A 20,767-nucleotide genomic window follows, 5' to 3' on the forward strand; every position below is an offset into this window, starting at 1 on the left:
TGATTAAGGTTGATTTTTCAATCAACCTCGTTTAGAGGGGATGAATGCATCTATTAGTTTTCTGAGGTTCAGTCCATGGGAAAGCTATATGCATATTGCTAGGCAAACCTCCCCTGATTACTCCAACCTCAATATGAGGTTTGATAAAACTATGAATAAAGGAAACCCTTTCATCCATTAAGTCAGTGTAGGAGGGCTAATGAATGTAGCTCTACACATGTTCTATATAATAACTGACAAGAGGTTTTAAGGAACTCCAGCCAAAATGAATCATTCAGTTTTCTAGGAAGATAATTATGGAACTAGGATTATCTTGACGTTAGCGATTCCCAAGACAAGAATAATTTGTTAATCATTCAATTGTTGCTTTTGTTAAAAGAGATATTTCCAACCATATTCACAAGTTTATGTTCATATATTATAAATGTTATGTTCATGAACAGAATTGTGATGAAACCGTAGTCTCCATAAAGAGAATTCCATAGGCAGACTTTTTTTTTTCGTATAATGAGAAACTGTTGCTGAGTTTCTAGGGTATGCATTTTATTTGTTTCACTGCTGTCCAATAAAATCTAGTTGTGTAATCCTGGACTTTTCCCAATATATAGCCATTTACTTTTTTACTGCTGTTTTGTGCGGTTTTTGTTTTGTCTTCTCAACGGTCTAAAAAATGTTCCCCATGTTAAGACCAAGCCAGATTGGGGCTTTAGTACCAATTGTCAGTCACCAAAAATATTTTTAGTAGCCAGAGCAGGATTCCTGCATAGCCAACACAGGCTGTGGATTAGGGGGGCAGGGGTGTCAAAGATGGCACACAGCCATTCACATATAATATTACTGATGGTCAGTAAGGCCTCGTTTACACGGGGCAGTAACAAGCATGTCATATTTGTCTACTGGGACACCTGGCTGCACGGACACAGCCTCTGTGTCCCAATATAACATCCCTGTGGGTGAGAATCCCCAAACGTACCCTTCAGAGTTCAGAGAATCACATATACACCCACATGGATGTCATATTGGGACAAAGTGGCTGTGTCCGTGGAGACGGGTGTTCCCATAGACCACAATAGGATGCCAACAGAGGGATGAAGGCAACACCTGTGCACCCCCGTCCTGGCAAAACACGGCCCTGCATGGGCCCGCTTTTCATTCACTGTGTGAATGACACATGCAAATGAGACCAAAAGTTAGGGGAAATCCAAAATTTTAGAGTTCTCACCAGAACAAGAAATTAAGGTAAGCTTTTCAGAGCTTTTATGCTCTGACCCTCCTCCCCCCAACTCCCCTCCTGGCTGGGGTTCTTAGCAGCTTCCCGAGAGGCTAAGCCAGCTGCCGGTACAGGGTTATAGGTGGATCCCGAACATATTATCAGGATCTTTTCAGAGTCTGGATTGGCTATATATACAGTATCTCACAAAAGTGAGTACACCCCTCACAATTTTGAAAATATTTTATTACACTCTATCTTTTCATGTGACAACACTGAAGAAATGACACTTTGCTACAATGTAAAGTAGTGAGTGTACAGCTTGTAAAACAGTGTAAATTTCCTGTCCCCTCAAAATAACTCAACGCACAGCCATTAATGTCTAAACTGCTGGCAACAAAAGTGAGTACACCCCTAAGTGACAATGTCCAAATTGGGCCCAATTAGCCATTTTCCCTCCCTGGTGTCATGTGACCCATTAGTGTTACAAGGTCTCAGGTGTGAATGGGGAGCAGGTGTGTTAAAATTAGTGTTATCGCTCTCACTCTATAAAAAGATTGCCAAGACCCTGAAACTGAGCTGCAGCACGGTGGCCAAGACAATACAGTGGTTTAACAGGACAGGTTCCACTCAGAGAATCTGCAGGATCCTGGGATTGCATCTACGATCTGCTGATCGCTTGTGCAATGCTTTACACGCTGCAATGTAAAAAAAATAAATAATGCACATTTTTGCCTGCAAAAAAATGTGCATTTATGATTTTTTTCCCAAAAGATAAATGTATTCTTTAACATATTGACCACCCACCCAATATTGAGTAGGCCCCCCCTTTTGTCGCCAAAAAATGCTCACCTAAAAGTTTGTTAAAATTATCAAGACTCCCCACTGATATCACCAACGGTGGAAAGGAGTTCTACATCCTTATTACTATAACAGTAAAGAACCCACTATGCATTTTGTTTATAAAAACTCTTCTTGTCCAACCTTATTGAGTGTCTTCTTAAATGACCTGAGACTGTAGGAAGCCAGTTGTGACTCCCTGCAAATTCGCTGTGCCTTTCATATGATTCTCTATATGAATGGTCCGGCAGCCTCCGGGACCTGTGACATGTCCCAGGAGGTTGTGGGCAGTGAGGGGGACTGAACTTTCACTCCGATCATCTAAGTGACCAAAGCAGCAGTGGGAGCAGATACCTGTTTAACCTATGTACCCGCTCCCTAGAAAGAAAAAAAAAGAAAAAAAAGCCTCCATTACACATACAAGAGGTGGAGAGGAGGAAAACCATCTGAGCTTCCTTTGGTGAGGGTAGTCTGGCTTTAATCTGATTGGTATATATAGTATATTATAGATCTACAGTATATATACTGTGTATATACACACACACATACACTGTATATAAACCTGTCGTTCAGCTTTAAAGTAACATTGATGTCAGGTAGTAGGCGCCAAAAGTCCTCAAATCATAACTATACAGTACATATGAAGTCTACCTATTAGTTTGTGTTTACATTTTAAGTTTTGTAGACAAAGTTGTGTTTAATCATTATTTTGGACCACTGTGAGATTTATTTACCTGGTAAGTAATGTCAAATGTATTTATAAACTCCATATTTATGTCTCCTATTTTTATAGTTCCATCTAATTAAAAGGCCGTATTCATTCACTTCATTATTTTTGACCATTACAAATTCTGTGTACAAAAATTATTTTGTAGCAGCAGAAAAAAAAATTTGCAGTGAATCATCCAACCTACAGACAACGGCTACTGTAAAAACCTTTGAGTTTAATTAATGTATAAACTGGCAGCTCTTTACGAGGTTCTTAGCAACTTAACGATTAATTTAGTAGGTCATAAATTATTTCTTTCAAACCCCTGAACAGAATTTTAAGGACCTCCATAAAAGAGGGCTTTAAGAGCAACTGTTAGTGCTTAGGCTGCAGGTTTCCTGAGTTGTGCAGACTTCACAAACATTACTGATGGGATAGGGATGGCCGTACAGGTTTCTGTATCTAACTCATGATCTTCAATCATCAGGACTTGAGGCCTGACAGACTGACGGCTCTTCACAACTCTGGGCCTATGCCTCCCACCCTCAGAGTAAACAGCGTTCTGATGCGGTCACATCCTGCCTCGGCATTTGCAAGTAAATTACAAGATAATTTCAGTGAAATATTTATATGTCCAGATCTCTGGGAAAAGGGAGTCCGCTGCTGTTTTTGGCATGGTCTACAATACACAGCTTACCCTTTAAATCAGCAACAGTGAACTCAGAATGCAAGAGTGCAGAATTAAAAAGGATAACTTCATAAGAAGCCAAATTAGTTCCACTGAAGTCCAAACTTGTAATTGCTAAAAAAATTCTGTACCACATTGAGGACTTAGATACTTTTGTTTATTTTATTTTTTTATTAGAAATTTTAAAAAATAAAATAGCAGTCAATTGTAAAGCTGTAAAGACTTACCTTGTTCGGTCTCACACTGATCGGCCTCCTTCCTAAATAAAGCCATTACACCACTAAACACCCCATTGCCTGGACACCTCATCCTAGCAACCAATTAGTCTCATTGATCTTGGCATCCAGTTGCCTGGCTGTGATACTGACTCTCAATCATGCAACGCCTGCAGCATTCTCCTCCCTCCTTGCTTTCCATTGGTCCTGTGTCTGCTGGAACCTGATTTGAACCTCACTGGCTCTGCTCCCGGTTCTTGTGCTGGTTTCTCCATGTGCCTCATCAGTGGTCATTACTGTACTGGAATCCTGCACCTTTCTGTCTTCTAACCCTTGCCTGTGTACTGATCATGTTTCTTCCCTGCTGTCAACCTTTGCCTGTTTACTGACCAAGTCTCTTGTCTGCCCCCTGGACAAACCCTTTCCTGCTTGCTAACCAAATCTCTGCCAGCTGCCTGGACTGATCCCTCGCCTACATACAGACCACACCTCTGCCTGGACCAACCTCTTGCTATGTTCCTTTAATTACTCTTCAGCTGAGGCACATGTCCCACCATCCTCTGTGAACATATGTATACGTACTCTTGTTCTATCCTTAAGCCTCGTACACACGCTATGAATTTCCACCGACCGGTCGTCCGTCTTTTGTTCAGAGTCATGTCTGTTGGTTGGAATGTGCTCTAGACTGCACACAAATTTTTCCGCACGACAGAATTCTATTCAGAAGTGATGTCATGTGTTGGATTGCTTTGTATGTGTTCATTCATCTCTGAGTATGCCTAGTCTTGCTCATAAGATTTTTCCCCATCGAAATCTGTACTAATGAGACGAAAATCGGACGTGTTTTGATGGTCGACAAAAATGATATAGCCTGCACACCAGGAATTTTTCGGCCGAAAAGTCGGAGTCGGTTGTCGGAAGCATCATACTAACAAGCTGAAAATCTACAGATCGGTCGTCGGACGAAAAGTCCCGGTCGAATTTCCACTCGTGTGTACGAGGCTTTACTCAGTCTCTTGAGGAACAAGGCCAGAGAGTATAGCATCATGTAATAAGTCCTGAGGCAACCAAGTACCAGTAGGCCTGATTGCTTTATGGGAATGGGAGCTGATATAAGTGAAACTTCACTATCCAGCTTTTCTCTCTGACCACTTGTACAGGAGTGAAAATGACAAAAGCGAGGCCTGAGCAGAGTATGATTATAAAAATATATATGTATATACATTGAAAAATGAACCGTCTTTGTCCTTAAAGCCCAACTCTTGGTTATTTCTTTCAATAAAATGTCCCTTTTTTATTCTTCAATAAAAAGCCATTAGTAAATTACAAAATCTCCGACTATAATACTACTATCTTCTCCAGTGCTGTACCCTCAGTAATTCCTATTCACTGTTGTCAGTCTTCTGGGTTTAATAACACCCAGCATTGTCCATCATCCATCATCATTTATCAAAGACTGCGGACATACTGTAAGCACAGATTGTCACAGATCAAACCCCTGAGGGGAAATTACCAGAATATCCTGCAATCACAGTGTAATGATGCAGAGAACATGCACATTTAGAGCCCATTCACACTAGCGCGACTTGTGAGGCAACTTGTGTTGCCCCAGGTAGCTTGACATAACAAAAGCAATGTTAATCAATCAGTGCTGTCTTAATTGGCACTACTGAAGTTGCTCCGACTTCAGAAAAGGGTCCTGTACTACTTTGAAGCGACCTGTGATCCGACTGTCCCATATACTTCAATGGGAGTTGCCTCCTAATCTTAATTGACACTACTTGTTATCAGACTTTCCAGGAAAATGAAAGAGATTAGCCAGGCATTCCCCACAGACAAAGTCGCCTGTCTCTTCAAAGTAGTGCACAAGTCTCTTCCAAGTCTCTTCCAAGTCTCTTCTAAGTCTCTTCCAAGTCTCTTCCAAGTCTCTTCCAAGTCTCTAAACAAGTCTCTTCAAGTCACGGGGCGACTTTCTGGTAGTGGTAGTGTGAACCAGCTCTTACAACCAACCACTGCCGGAGAAGAGGTGCACACAGTGTCACATGACCAACGTGAATTCATCTGCACAAGACACATATAAACGAAAAGGGGAGGAGGGGGGGTTTAGCTGCAAAATGTATTTTTCGAATCTGCAGTGCACAAAAACAAAACAAGTGAACCAAACAAGTGAACCAAAAAGGACCTGGGAACACACACACATACAAGTGCAGGGTGCAGGACTCCTGATGGGGGTAAGCCAACTCGGGTCCACCCAGCCAAAAAGCCCAGCAGGCCCTGATTCTCATGATCAGCCAAAGCCAACCAGTACTGGGTGGGAGGCTCTCCGGAGAAGTGACCCCCCCCAACCGCCCAAGACAGGGGAGGAAGGAATCTGATGACCACACTTTCTCCTCCTAGACATCAGGATAGGCCACAGACCCACACCCTGAGTGATAAGGTGCAGTGACAGATAGTGGGAGGAACATTTAAAAAAGTGCCAAAATACAATACTATGGCTAGGCCTTGTGGCCTAGTAACAAACATTGTGATGCATGGTTTAGAAAAAGTTGTGGTGAAGTGGCCTGGTGCAGTTTCACAGTGGGCTTCTAAATCTTACACCGGCACCCCCCGCATCAGAGAGGGCTGATATTTTACCTCATGGTGCTGGTTCTTAGACATAGTGTGTGTGGAAATTTGCAGAAAAATGTTCCAGACACTTTTAGGCCTAGTTCACACTAGCATTGAAAACAGGAATTCGAGGGGCATTTTTTAACACCCCTCAAACCCCTACACAAATGATACTATGGGCAACACACAGTGATGTTCACATTATCAAAATTTAAGCCTCATGTTGAGTTTCAAAGCAGTTAAAGCACTTCAACTCCTGCCATATCGTAATGCGCTGCAACCGCATGCTGGCGCACTAGTGGTTTTAACGCGCCAAAAAAAAAAAACTCACAGGACCGTGCAGGGGTTCTCTGGTTGAGTCTGTCTTGATGCTTTCCCAGGCTCTCCACAGTCCCCAGCTCATGGTAGACTAAACTGGTACTCCATCTCAGAACTCCATACCTTTCCTCACGCTTTCAGGCAACAAACAGGCTCTCTCTGGCAGAGCCTCAAGCACATAGGTAGGTCTTTGGATTCAGGCCTCAACCAACACAGCTGTTCCTCACACATCCACACCAGACCAGGATCTGGGTGGGAGGACCCAATCACTTGACCTCCCTAAATATGTATACTCTCTCCCAGCATGCTCAGTGGCCATGAAACTTCTACTGAATGGCTAAGAGAAATATACATATTCATAACTCCATTTCACTATAGCTCATCATACTAATGCCAAAGGTACCAGTGATACCTACTGGGAAAATGGAGGAACTACAGCTATACTGAGCTTAAAGCGGAGTCCGGGCACAGAACCGTTTTTTCAATAAACATACACCCGGGACAGTCAGGGCTAGTACATTCCACAATGGCTAGCCTCTGATCTGTCCCGGTTCGCACTTACCTGCAAGAAGAAATACTCACTTATAAAATTTCTTCTCCAGCATTGCCATCTCTGTTGTGGGCAGCTGAAGCCAGCGCGATCCTCTTCTGCGTCCTCTTCCGCGTCTTCTTCTCCCAGAATGCGCCTTCACCGGCCCCTCTCGTCACTTCCGGTGTGGCGCCGCATTTCTCCACAGCTTCTGGGCATGCCCAGAAGCTGTTTAGCAGGGAATGCGGCTTTGCACCGGAAGTGACGAGCGGGGCCGGTGCAGTCGCATTGATTCCTGGGAGCGATGACGTTCAGCTTTCAGGAATCATTGCAAACTGGAAGTGACGGCGCGGGCCGCGGCCACAGAGGGAGGAAGTGGAAAATAGGTGAGTATTTCTATCTTCAATTACAAGGTAAGTAAAAAAAAAAAATAACCCTAACTATCCAATTCCTTTTCAGGGGAAGAAGAGCAAGCGGATGGACACAAAATCGATGAGGTCGATTTTGTGCCCGGAACTCCGCTTTAAGAGAAAACCAACCAGGTTAACTACCACCTAGCAAAGCTAAATTTACTGGTAGTCCCTGTTTAAGATAAGGATGCTACATTTAAAGAGTAACTGCACTTTTGTTGAGAAAAAACATTCCCCTTTTGGTAATCTATGTATATTACAAGGGGTTCTGACAAACTTTGTTGCAGATTCCTACCTTTTGTTATTCTGAATAAATCCCTGTGTGTTTGTCTGTGCCCATGTGCAAAAGTGAGTCTAATGAGAGTGGTTTCTTAATTATCAACCAGCCGCTGCTCCTGCAGGCCTCTAATGAGGAAAATTGCAGGGCCTGCATCCCTTTAAATGTAATTTCCTACTGGGAGTATCTCACCAAAAATTACATTTTTGTTGCAGGGGGTTCCTGAAATCTGACTTGTATCTTAGTGCAGACTTCTGGGAAAATCAGTGAGCCAATCACGCAAGCAGGAAATTATGTTTCTGGAGGGCGTTCTGTAAACATTCTGTGTACGGAACATCTATTCCATTGCATTTCACAGAAAATTACAGAGCTGCAGATTGAAAAGGAGAGGTAATTTTTAATAACATTTAATTACAATATGACTTGTGTTGCAATTGTATACGCTATGTTATTATTATTTTTGCTATGTTTTTTTCCACTAAAGTGGAGTTACCCTTTAAAGCTGTCAGTAGAGGTGAGAGTAGAGCTGGCCATACACTAGTAGATATTTGAATGTTCATTCGCACAAATGTCCTTAGAAAATTGGAAAAACATTTTGGTACATTCCGTGGATTGAATGATGAATGCCATTCAAATGTACTTATACATTCTTTGCTTTTAACAATTGATTTTGGAACTAATGGAATTTAGCAATTGAAAAATCACATACACTGTTAGAAATATGTTCATTCAAGGCAAAAATTTCCATCCTGCTTTGAACTTTCTCTTCATTGTGGTCAAAAACTAATGTCTGTTTGATCCCACTAATGATTAGAAAATCAAATGGAGGTTCCTAAATGAGAAAAAAAAAATCTAGTCTATATCCAGCTCAAATCTACCAAAAATGATGACACCTACTGTATTTTGAAGCCAACCAGGTAAGTGGAGAAATGCCTTCTTTTCCTGTTGCTTCTCTAGGACATGAATAAAAGTGAAATGTCCCAAATATGACACTGCAAATAGGACACAAAAACAACCTGATAGGGGTTTTCACTTTTTCCTACTCTATCCAAAATGTAAAAAAAAAAAGTTTCACCTATACATGTACATATTTCATATAAAGTTTTTTACGCATCATCACAATCTTGTCACCACAAGGATAACATGGAAATTACATGTTTTGCTGCCAAACGTTGAGTGCCTACATGCTCCAGTGATAAATGTCCAACCCTATTCACAGAATTTCACCTTTCAATATTTATTAAATCAGGCTCCAAATGTATTTCTGAGAGCCAAAACTGTCTGGGAGCGCAAATGCAGAAACCTTAGAACAATGATCCACTTCTGGACCAGAAGATTTTCCCCCTTAATGACCAGGCCATTTTATGCGATTCGTCACTGCGTTACTTTAACTGACAATTGTGTGGTCGTGCGACACTGTACCCAAAACAATTGATGCCCTTTTTTTCCCACAAATAGAGCTTTCTTTTGGTGGTATTTGATCACCTCTGCAATTTGTTTTTTTTTTTTTTTTTGCACTACAAACAAAAAAAGAGCGTCAATTCTGAAAAAAAAAAAACAATATTTGTCACTTTCTGCTATATAACATTCCCAATAAAAAAAAAGATTAAAAATCAAATTTTTTTCATCCTTTTAGGCCAATTTGTATTCTGCTACATATTTTTGGTAAAAAAAATCCCAATAAGCGTATTTTGATTGGGTTGCACAAAAGGTTTATGTCATTTTTTTTTCTTTTCATTTTTTTACTAGTAATGGTGGCAATCAGCGATTTTTAGCAGGGCTGCAACATTGGGGCGGACAGATCAGACACCTAACTGACATTTTTGACACTTTTGGGGGGGACCAATGACACGTATACAGTAATCAGTGCTAAAAATATACACTGTTACTGTACTAATAGCACTGGCAGGGAAGGGGTTAACTCAGGGGCGATCAAAGGGTTAAATGTATGCCTAGGAAGTGTTTTCGTACTGTAGGGGGGATGGGCTTATGGGATTAACACAGGGACCTGTGTTCCTTAATAGGAGGAACACAGGAGCTCTGTGTTGATAGCTGAGAGAACAATGGTCCGCTGTGTTTACAACAGCAGGAGATTGATTGTGGGTGTCCAGCGGCAATTGGGGCTGCTGGCCCTGCGGATTAGCTTTCCTGCTGGCAAATGGGAGCACGCGCGCGCCCCACAATCGCTCCTACGAAGCGCCGTACAGGTACGCCAATTTGTGGGAACCTACTGCCGTATATCTGCGGTGGCTGGTCGGCAAGTGGTTAATAGGTTGTGGATGGATTTGTTTTTCTAAATCAGCATATTTTGAAAAGACAAACTAACATCAGAATTAAATGGCAGTTAGGCTTTGCATACCTACCTCTCTAGAGCACTCTCTGTGACTGACATCAGGCAGCTAGAAGGGGCCTCAATATCAGGACATTGCGAAGAAACTGGAGTCATTATTCCTGGGCTGACGATGTTATGATTATTGGAAGACAAATTATACAGACCTGGAAACAGGGAAATGCATGTTATTAGCACATTGCTATTGCATGAGTTTCAGAGTAAGATAACACAGGTCTTTTATGGCGCGTTTCTACTGAGCTTTCTGGTACGGTTCGGTACGCTATTTATGCCGTTTCCATTATGAATGGTACCCTAATTCCGAACCGTGCCGTACCACTTTTTGGTACCCTTTCGTTGGGGTACCAAGCACATTAGTACCGTACCAACTGGGTGGAGCTACACTCTGCAGAACTTTGATTGGTTGACAGAGAATTGTCTATCACAGCTTTCCTGCTGTGACCAGCTACACCACGCCTATCATGAAAAGGGTACTATTGGCAGTGGAAACGCAATGTGTACCGTACCGAACCGTACCGTACTGAACCGAACCGTACCGTACCACTCAGTGGAAACGAGGCATTATTGTTTAAAGCGGAAGTAAACCCATCCATTTCACAGTTTAAAAAAAAGAGTTACATTTCCGGCATGTGCAAGGAATGTACAGCTCAACCAAACTGTCAAACCATCCAATGGCTGGTGTCATAACTGATCACATGTGCAGCATCATGGCAGTTGTAAATTAAACAGAGCCCAAGATGGCAGCTTCCTTGGCTGAAAAAGATTGGAGGGGTTACTTCCACTTTAAGCAGAGCTACAGGAAATCAGAAGAATGCACAGTTCAACTATTTCACTGTTTTAAATGCTACATGCAGTAATTCTGTTCTGTCACTGTTAAAGTGGTTGTAACCCTAAAAAAAAGAAAAAAAAAAAGATCCTGTTCCTTTAAAGCAGGATATACAGCATAGTGCTTGTGCAGTGTCAATTTTCCCTCTCAATGCTGTAAAATACTTGGTTGAGTGGCGGCTAGTGTTCCATTTTTTTAAGGAGAGTGGCAGCTAGCAACATATCAACCCCTCCCCCCGGGTCGGTCGGTCAGTCAAACCCCCCCCCCTCTAATTTGCCTGTCTGCCCACCAGCCCTGCACCTACCCCATCTAGATCATGGGCAGCTTCAGCTTCCCCCTGCGTCTCCTCCTCTTCGGCGGCCAATACAGACGCCTCTCCTTGCAGCCAATTGGGTCTCAGGACCCACTTACTGATTGGCCAGGAGGAGAAACAGGAAGACAATAACGAATATTAATTCCTATTGCCACACAACTGAGTGGGTTCAGGGGGCAGTGCTCTGTGTCCCCAGCCTACCCTTTTTTGAAGCCAATTAGAGCCTCAGTCTCTAATCATGTGCTAAAAAAACAAACAAACACTGAAATCCATGCGTCCGGCGCCCTTCATGTAGATTAGGGGTCGGTCACATAGATTAGGGGGTGTGGCACCCTTGTGCCCCTAATGAATCAGCCGCTACTGACTTGGTTAATCCTGCCTGTTCCTGTGTCCCCCCCCTAGTATGCTGACCACAGTAATCATGGCTGCTGATCCAGGATACCGTGGTCAGTTTATGTGCCTCCATCTTCCCGCAGTCTCTCCCTCCTCCCCCTCTCTCCCTGCCTGTCAGCTCTGGAGTCTGTGTATGTGACCCATCTCCTCCCCACCCCTCCCTTCGCTATTCTGCTGTGGCTGTAAAATCACTAATCAAAAATCCTGGAATTCCCTCTGTTCCAGCAAGATATTATGTGCAGTGTCTGTTTCTTAAAGATTATGCAGCAAAACACCTTATTTCAAAGCGCCGCTGTGCACTCACGTGACCTCCCGCTGCTCTCCTCCTCTCAGCTGATGTCAGAGGTAAATCTCAGCCCCTCCCACTGTAGTCCTCAGATCGGGAAAGGAGAGCACTGGGAGGTCACGTGACCGCACAGCTGCACTGTAAAATAAGGTATTTTGTTGCATAATTTTTAAAAAACACATACACTGCGCAATATAATTCGCTGTAACAGAGGGTATTCCAGGATTTGTGATTAGTGACTTTACAACCACTTTAAGATTCACTCACTGCTGTCAGGATATATAGCCAAGTCCCTAACGCAATGCAGCTTGGTCCTGGACCTGCACTGGCTTTTGATTGGATAGTGAAGAAGTAGCATCACAATGATGAGGTTATCACTCTGCTCTCAGACTCAGCCTATCAACAAATTCTACTTGTTAGATTGACACAAGTCTGCAATCGGTATTTTTAGATGGTTGTCTGCAAAGTCAGTAGAATGTTTCTTTAAAAAAAAAAAACTGCTTAATGGCAATAGGTCAGGATAGAAAACTAGGAGCTGCTATGGCTGTCTTGTTCTTCAAAAGCACAAGCTCTGGGGATTAAAACTAAGTAAGTAAGGAGGAAATAGTATAAACACTATGTCAAAAAAACCACAGAAATATTTATTGACACAATTGCACTACATTAAATTCAGAACAACATAAAATACACATAACCAACTCAAGTAAAAGAAAAAAACAGAGTTGTCTATACACACATGGCACCATCATGTTCTCTCTACTTTTAGCGAGGCACTAGTCTACTAAAGAAGTGAAGGCAATATGGGATTACATTGACGGGAGCAGATGATAGAGATCCAAATATTCTTAGATGAAAAATAAACTTCTTTAGATGAAAAATATTTGCTTACATCATCAAATTGGCTCCTAACTGGGCTGATCAGAAAAGTCATCACAACAGAACATAGATAAACATATGATTCACAAAGCTAAGATACCAAGATAAAAATACTTATTTTCAATGTCAGTTATTTTTAGCCATGACTTCAAAGAATTTGGGGAATTGCAATGAAATGGCTAAATAAAGATTCTAATTAGTGTAAGCTAAAGCCTCCAAGGAATTGTAAAAACGCTCCCTGGCATTGGGGCTGTCCCTGCACTACAAGGGTTAAATGCTTGTTTAGGTCTATGGGACTGGGATGAGTAGATTTACTTACCTGATCCTCTGCTCCCCCAGAAACCAGCACTCTACTCCCCTACACTCCGGTGGTGGTCTGTTCTTCAGCATCTCAACACCAAGCTCTGCATGGTACTTGATGACATCAGAGGACCTGCCACCGCTGCAGCGTAGGGGAGAGGAGAATGCAAGGACTGGACTAGCAGTGTAGAGGGAGCGGGCAGGAGGAGAGGATTCCGTAAGTAAAACTACTTTTTTCATCTCCAAGACATAAATAAGCTTTTAACAGCCCCACTGCAATGGAGGGTTTTTACTTTCCTGGAGTTTAGCTTTAGGCTGGGTTCACACTATTGTGAATTGGATGTGGGTTTCACCGCATCCAATTTGCATGCCAGGAGACTGTGCCTGGCCCTTAAAGAGGAGTTCATGCCTATTTTTCAACTTTGCATTTTCTGTTAGCATAAAATAACCTGAAAAAGAATTGGATAGTTATTATTTTGTTTTTTTGCTTCACTTACCTTATTTTTTCAGAAAATTAACTTACCTTCCTTCCACTTCCTCCCTCTGCAGCCTGGGCCCCCCACGTCACTTCCTCCTTTGCATTGACTCCTGGGAGATGAGCATCATCGATCCCAGGAGTCAATGCACCTGCACCGGAGTCACTCGTCACTTCTGGTGCAGGCGCGTCATTCCCTGCTGAACAGCTTCTGGGCATGCCTGCCCCGGAAGTGACGAGCAGGGCATTCTGGGACTTCCGACGTCACCGAAGAGGACACGAAGAGGGACGCTCCGGCTTCAGCTGCCTACACCTGAGATGGCAGCGATGGACAAGACATTTTCAAAGTAAGTATTTCTTCTTACAGGTAAGTGAAACAGGGGGCAGTTCAAAGGCTATCGTTGCTTAAATGGACTAGCCCTGACTGGGGGTATTTTTAGGTAAAAAAATGTTTTCTGCCTGGAACTCCGCTTTAATGGCAGCTTGCAGAAAAGTGCGTCTTCTGGTCGGATTCAGGTCCGAATTCAGTCAAAAGTTCAGACCTAAAATGGTGCACGGGGATGCACCGGACCCCCTGCTGCGAGCTTCCCTTGAATTCAGTGTGAACCCAGCCTCAAAGTGTTCCTAAACCCACAACAGTAAAATCAGTCTGTATATGCAGTAAAGCATGCTTGTATACTATCTGTGTAACTTAAGGGGTTAATCCTTCCCATTGTGTAAAAAGGCTGTTTGAACCTGTCTTTCCTGATCCTCCCCTTCCTTTACTGTACCTAATCCATCTGCTGAAAGAAGTCCTAGGAGGCACTTTGCACTTGCTCAGTTTGGTGTGTATGTCTAGAGAGTTTTTTTTTTTTTTTTTTGGGAGGGTGCTTGTGATCAGCACAGGCCAATCAGCACTGTCCAGACAGAAAGTCAGGGGTCATGCAGCCTCATAGGACAGTCAGACAGCTTTAACCAGTGCTCGGCAGGACACTGATAGAAGTCACAAGACTGCTATATATTGCTGATGAGTATTTAGCAGTTTATATTTACTAAAATATTTGCATTTCTCTGTGTACTGTGGGAGACCAGATATAGTGAATGCCGGGTCCTGGGTTTAGTAACACTTCAAGAGCTCATTCAGTTGGGTTTATGGAATTCACTGAACAACGCCAGATCCTGCTGGGACAAATATTCAGAAGACCCTGCGTAAAATATGCACCCAAAGTCCTATTGTTCAGACACATCGAGTTTAGATGTATATAATTCTTCATCCTCTATTCTACTTCTTTTTCAATCCCAGAATGCCCTGTGTATATTAAAAATAGTGATTCTGGCTTTTTTTTATTCTTTGCATTTTGTTATGTAATTGTTTTCTGTCCAACAACTTAGAATACTGTTCAATGTTCGGCAGCTAAATATTTACCTGCAGTCCAGCTTATGAGACCTTCACTGTGTGGCTCCTTCCGGGTGCCGCACAGCCTATTCCTAACAGTTCCAGCTGGACCGGTGCCTTTGGATAGGTCCATAATCAATAGGGATGAACAGAAAAATGTTGCTTCCAATTGCTTCCACTGCACTTCTTTCCTTTAAGGAAGAAAACTCAATTTTGCTCATCCCACTAGGGATGGACATTTTCAGTGGAAACCATTATAGGGAATAGAGTTAAATTCTAACTTAACCTTCTGCATCCTGAGCTATTTAAGAAGATTTACTAGGCATGCGTCAGAGACTATGCTGCTTTGCTTTAAACTTTTCCAGGGTTGAACAATCATCTATATGATGCACTGTATATTAGGTGAATGATGTCACCAAATGTGAGCCAATTTAGCATGGCTAAGCACATGGATTTCTGGGTTTTTATAAATATGTTTCTATGTACCAAAAAGGCAAATTGTCATAATGCTTAACTGTGTTCATGGTAGCATTCCAGTCGTTCAATGTACCATCACAGCTTAGAGTATGGAGCATATCCCAAGGTTCTGGTCAATCCTGAAACTCTCAAATTGAAGTGAAACTAAAGGATTTTTTATTAACCACTTTAAGACCGGAAGGATTTGCCCCCTTCCTGACCAGGCCCTATTTTGCATTTTGGCACTGCGTTACTTTAACGGACAATTGCGCGGTCATGCGACACTGTACCCAAACAAATAGAGCTTCATTTTGGGGGTATTTGATCACCTATGCAATTTTTATTTTTTGCGCTATAAACAAAAAAACAGCGACAATTTTGAGAAAAAAACAATATTTTTCACATTCTGCTATATGACATTCCCAAAGAAAAAAGGTTTGCGCAAAAGTTATTGCGTCTACTAACTACGGTAAAGATTTATGTCATTTTTATTGTTTTTCTTTTTGTTACTAGTAATGGCGGTGATCTGCGATTTTTTGCAGGACTGCGACATTGCGGCGGACAGATCGGACCCCTAACTGACATTTTTGACACTTTTGGGGGTACCAGTGACATTACAATAGTAATCAGTGCTAAAAATATGCATTGTTACTGTAATAATGCCATTGGCAGGGAAGGGGTTAACCCAGTGGGTGATCAAGGGGTTAAATGTGAGCCTAGGGGAGTGATTCTAACTGTGGGGGGGGGGGCATGACTTCTGAAATGACCATAGAGACATGTGATCCTATATAGCAGGATCACATGGGCTCTATGATCATCCCAGGGAGGACGGTCGGCTGTGTTTACAACAGCCAACCATCCTTCTCTCTCAGCGGGGAATGATCGCGGGTATCAGGCAGCAATCGGAGACGCCTGCCTGCTGCATCGGCTTCCCCGCTGACGATCGGGAGCAGGAGGCGGTGCGCGCTCTCCCCCTAGTTGCCACCAGGCGACCGATGTATACCTACGTCACTTTGCCTGGGAGAGCCACACTGCCGCAGTATATCTGCGGTAATCGGTCGGCAAGTGGTTAAATAACAAACATGTTATACTTACCTGCTCTGTGCAATGGTTTTACACAGAGCAGCCTTGATCCTCCTCTTCTCGGGTCCCCCTTGCTGAGTGCCCCCATAGCATGCAGCTTGCGATGGGGGTTCTATTGTATGGGACTCAGCCCTGCTACAAATACAAATGCACCTTTCAGATATTTTATTTGTAAAAAATTTGGAAAACCATTTATCATTTTTCTTCCACTGCACAATTATGTGCCCCTTTGTGTTGGTCTATCACATAAAATCCCAATAAGATACATGTAACATGACAAAATGTGGAAGATTTTAAGGGGTATGAATACTTTTTCAAGGCACTGTACATAGTTTCTTCTTTTTTTTTCTCATTTTATTTATTTATTTATTGATTTGTTTTCCAAAAATGCCTAATGTTCTACATATTTTGCTGCAGAACAGGGAGTTCTATATAAATGAAGAGAATAAAAATAAACAGGGTACAGCAGTTAACATCCCAGCTACTTGCTCTGAACTGTTCAGAAGAGTTAAGCTTTCTGCTGCAAGAAACATTCAAGTAATGAAAAGCCGGAGGCGACTCTCAGCACATTAATATTGTGGTTTCTTTGAAATAAATAAAGCAAATAAGTGTTTTGAGCTGGTCCATAACCCTTACCATCCCAGTTAAATGTTTACCTACTGTAAATGAGCAAACATCACTGCTAACTCTTCAGCAGTATGGGGTTAAAATAATTTTTATGTTAAAAAAATAAATAAATTTACAATTATGATTAATGGTTACAAAACAAATACTTTTCCATCTGTATGTGATTATAACCCGATGGAAATTGCTGCATAGTTGGTGATCATCAGAGCTCTGAAACATCATTTTATCTGGGTTAGAGGAATTTGAACATACCTGCCACCATGTCACGTGATCGAGCACCATTCAGAATTTCATGGGTGATGGCCTTTGCCCACTTGCCATCCAGAATGTGTTGTGCCTGTAAGAAAACTGTACACAGTGAGTACCAATAGTGATAGCTAGTGACACACAACATTCTATATTTGGCCCAATCGGTACTTGTACTATATGGCCAAAAGTTTGTGGACAACTGACCATTACACCTATAAGTAGACATGTGTGATTTGTTTTGTTCTGAATCAAAATTTGGACTACCGTTATTTTTCATTGTTCGAAAATTCAGGTGTATTCAAATTCTAAATCGCAATAGTAACGAATGTAAACGAATCCTCAGAAATAATGAAATTAGTCCAACATAACTACATTTTATTCTAATTTGGAAGTAAATATGAAATGTAAACATATTGCACTTCTTAGAGAGTAAATTACCCAGGACAGGGTCCTACTTACTGGGACTGTCCCAGCAAAAACGGGACAGTCGGCAGCTATGGTCTTACTGCTGCCTTATAAATGGACTCAATGTCAACTGCGATTCAATGGAATATTCAGGATAACATGCAAGTTTGAAAAAACTTTTTTTTTTTTCAATCAATAAATTTTTATTTGCATTTTAAAAAGGGAAAACATACATGAGAACAAGAAAACATCAACGTGATGTAGGTAACATAAGAAACAACAGGGTAGCGGAACATCTTCCATGGTGAGCTTGTAGAGTGCATATGAAAATTAGCAAATACGGTACAAGAATTGTATACATGTATCATAGTAATGTCTTAGCAATATATCATACAAGTACATTTCTGACTGGAAGAGGAAAGGGGTAGCAACCACTGCCTCCAGGCCGAAACCCCATAGGGAGCAATGACACCAGATCAGAGGCAGCGGGTGCCTCCCTCTCCTCTTTGAGGAACGATTTGAAGCCTCAGCTGTTAACACTTTGTTAATTCTTAATGACAGGTGGTAAGTAGGGCCATGCCAACCAAGCTTTTTGGAATTTTTGGTAGGATAGATTATTGAAGGAGAGGGCTTTTTCCTGTTCATAGTTGTCATTCACTAGGGCTATCACTTCGGAAAGATTTGGGACTTCAGTGGTTTTCCACTTGCGTAGAATTAGAATCCGGGAGGCCAACAGGAGGTGCAGAACCATCTGTCTAAAATTGAGTGGGTATAGATCAATATTTAAGTTTAGTAGTGCTAATTCTGGTTTCGGGGTGGACAGGATTCCTGTCGTGGATGCTATGCACCTGAATATTGACCTCCAGAAACTTGTGAGAGAGGGGCATTCCCATAGGATGTGCTGTAGGGTACCAATCTTCCCACATTCCCTCCAACATAATGGGGAGAGAGTAGAGCTCATTTTAGATAATCTATACGGGGTAAAGTACCATCTATTGGTAATTTTTGTTTGAAAAACCTTTATGACTTTACTATGGGATTATAAATTCAACCAATATTATGGATTCTAAAAAACTGAGTTTCTCACTAAACTTGGTTCACAGCAATAAATCAAACACCTTATACGGTAATAGTCTATATTGATGTAGTGTTGCTACCTTATTGCGCACCTGCTGCTCCTTCACTGTGTGGGCTTTCACATGTTTCCGTAATGAGCTGGGATCTGTGTATCGCTTGCAGCAACCAGGAATTTGACAGGCGTATGGTTTCTGCATAAAAATATGGAAACATTAACAGTTGGAAAAAGATATTTGCAGAGATACTGCTGCCTGGATTCTGCATTCATTTCTCTGGGTTTTACAAGTAATCTATTACACCGTATGTATGTACACATATTCGTGCCCACATTTGTTTTACTAAATTTACAGTAAATCTTTCACAAACCTGGGTTCATCAAAACAGGCATTTGAGGAAAACAAGCGTGCCACATCAAATGATCGATCTGGAGATGTAGGCAGCTGAAGTTATATGTAAATCTCAATTTATTTTTATCTAAAATTTTAGTATGGCCCCTGCTCAGAGATGTATAGTAACGAAGTAGAACTACTTAAGTACTGTACTTAAGTACCGAAATGCGGTATCTGTACTTTCCTAGAGTAGAATTTTTTTCTCCTACTTCTACTTTTACTTCACTACATTTTTTCGATGATTTCGATACTTCTACTCAAGTATTTTTTTTTTGTGCTTCATAGTTACTCGTTACTTTTAAAAAATTACCACTGCCAGAACAGTAGATGGCAGGTTACATAAAGCTCAAAAAAATGTGTATAATGTCATTTATAAATCAGCGCATATGAAAATAAAGGCTGTGTATAATAAAAGCTGCTATACCAAACCTTTCCAATAAAAAGAAAATATGAAACAAACAAATAAATGGTGCTACAGCGCTTAAAGTGCATCAAGAAACTACTAACAAACACAACTTGGCTGTGCGAATAAAGTGCCTGTGCCCTGCCCACACTCCACACAGTATCAAAAATAAAGTGACATGAATGTGCTAAAGCCTAAATGCAGTGAAAATAATTATTCCCACAATGGAACAGTAAATTCAATTCATATAAAATATGACAATAAATTACAATAAAATACGTTATGAAATAAGTTAGGTCAGGTGCGTGCAACAAGTTGAAGTGTGTAAACCTATCTATAACGAAAAGTCCATAAATGAATTCCAGTGTGCAAATCTAAAGTGTCACTTCACTTGTCAGATGCTTCCACCTCCTTCAGTGCTCGAGTGACCAACCAACACACTTAATGGTGGTGGCACTGGTGGATAGCGTCTGGGTGGCACTGTGGCACTGACTGCACTGGTTCAAAAAGCCATATATATTTAATTATTTCAATTCTCAATCCCATAGGTCCTCTCCTCATAAGATATTAATAACTTAAGATTAGGTGATGAACTTCTTGGCGGCCCTGGCAGGATGACGGGGACACCCGCCACTTCTGGAGCCGAGCCGTTGTGATTCCCCAACATGTGACAAAGTGACAGCCAGGAGATCTAGTGGCTAGTAGTGCTCAACAATACCGCTTTTATATATAAAAATGAAATAAAATATACTGACTCACAATTTAGTAGTAGGTAGCGTGTAGCAGTAGGCAGCACAACTCAATTCAATCAATCCCACAGCCTCGCTCGCGCCGCGGCCAGCGGAATCACTGTCATGATCATCAAGTTAAAACCGCACTGGAGGAGCCGTGCTGCCGTCTTCCCGCTCGAGGTCTCTGCCTCTAGACGTGTTGTGTGTCACTCAGACTCCACCCCTTAGGGCCCTTACTGAGAGGAGTTGTGACACGGGCGGCGGGACGCGGGAGCAGGACTCGGAGCATTTTCTTCGTTATCTCATCTTCTTCTCTATGAGGTGAGTGAGGTGGACCGTGGAGAGGGCCT

The 20,767-nt window shown here is 41.9% G+C and overlaps 1 protein-coding gene across 1 annotated transcript in view; it reads right to left on the reverse strand.

Moving 5' to 3' along the window:
• GLIS1 (GLIS family zinc finger 1) overlaps nucleotides 1-20,767 on the reverse strand; it is a 251,866-nt gene that overhangs the window by 13,584 nt on the left and 217,515 nt on the right. The window contains exons 6-8 of the mRNA XM_082266027.1: nucleotides 18,975-19,085; nucleotides 17,416-17,500; nucleotides 10,167-10,299 (exon numbers count right to left, since the gene is read on the reverse strand). Coding sequence (XP_082122153.1) covers nucleotides 10,167-10,299; nucleotides 17,416-17,500; nucleotides 18,975-19,085 — 329 coding nt within the window. The remainder of the gene's footprint in view (nucleotides 1-10,166; nucleotides 10,300-17,415; nucleotides 17,501-18,974; nucleotides 19,086-20,767) is intronic.

This window comes from Pelophylax lessonae (assembly GCF_965119305.1).
Source record: "Pelophylax lessonae genome assembly, chromosome: 8".
Lineage (NCBI taxonomy): Eukaryota > Metazoa > Chordata > Amphibia > Anura > Ranidae > Pelophylax > Pelophylax lessonae.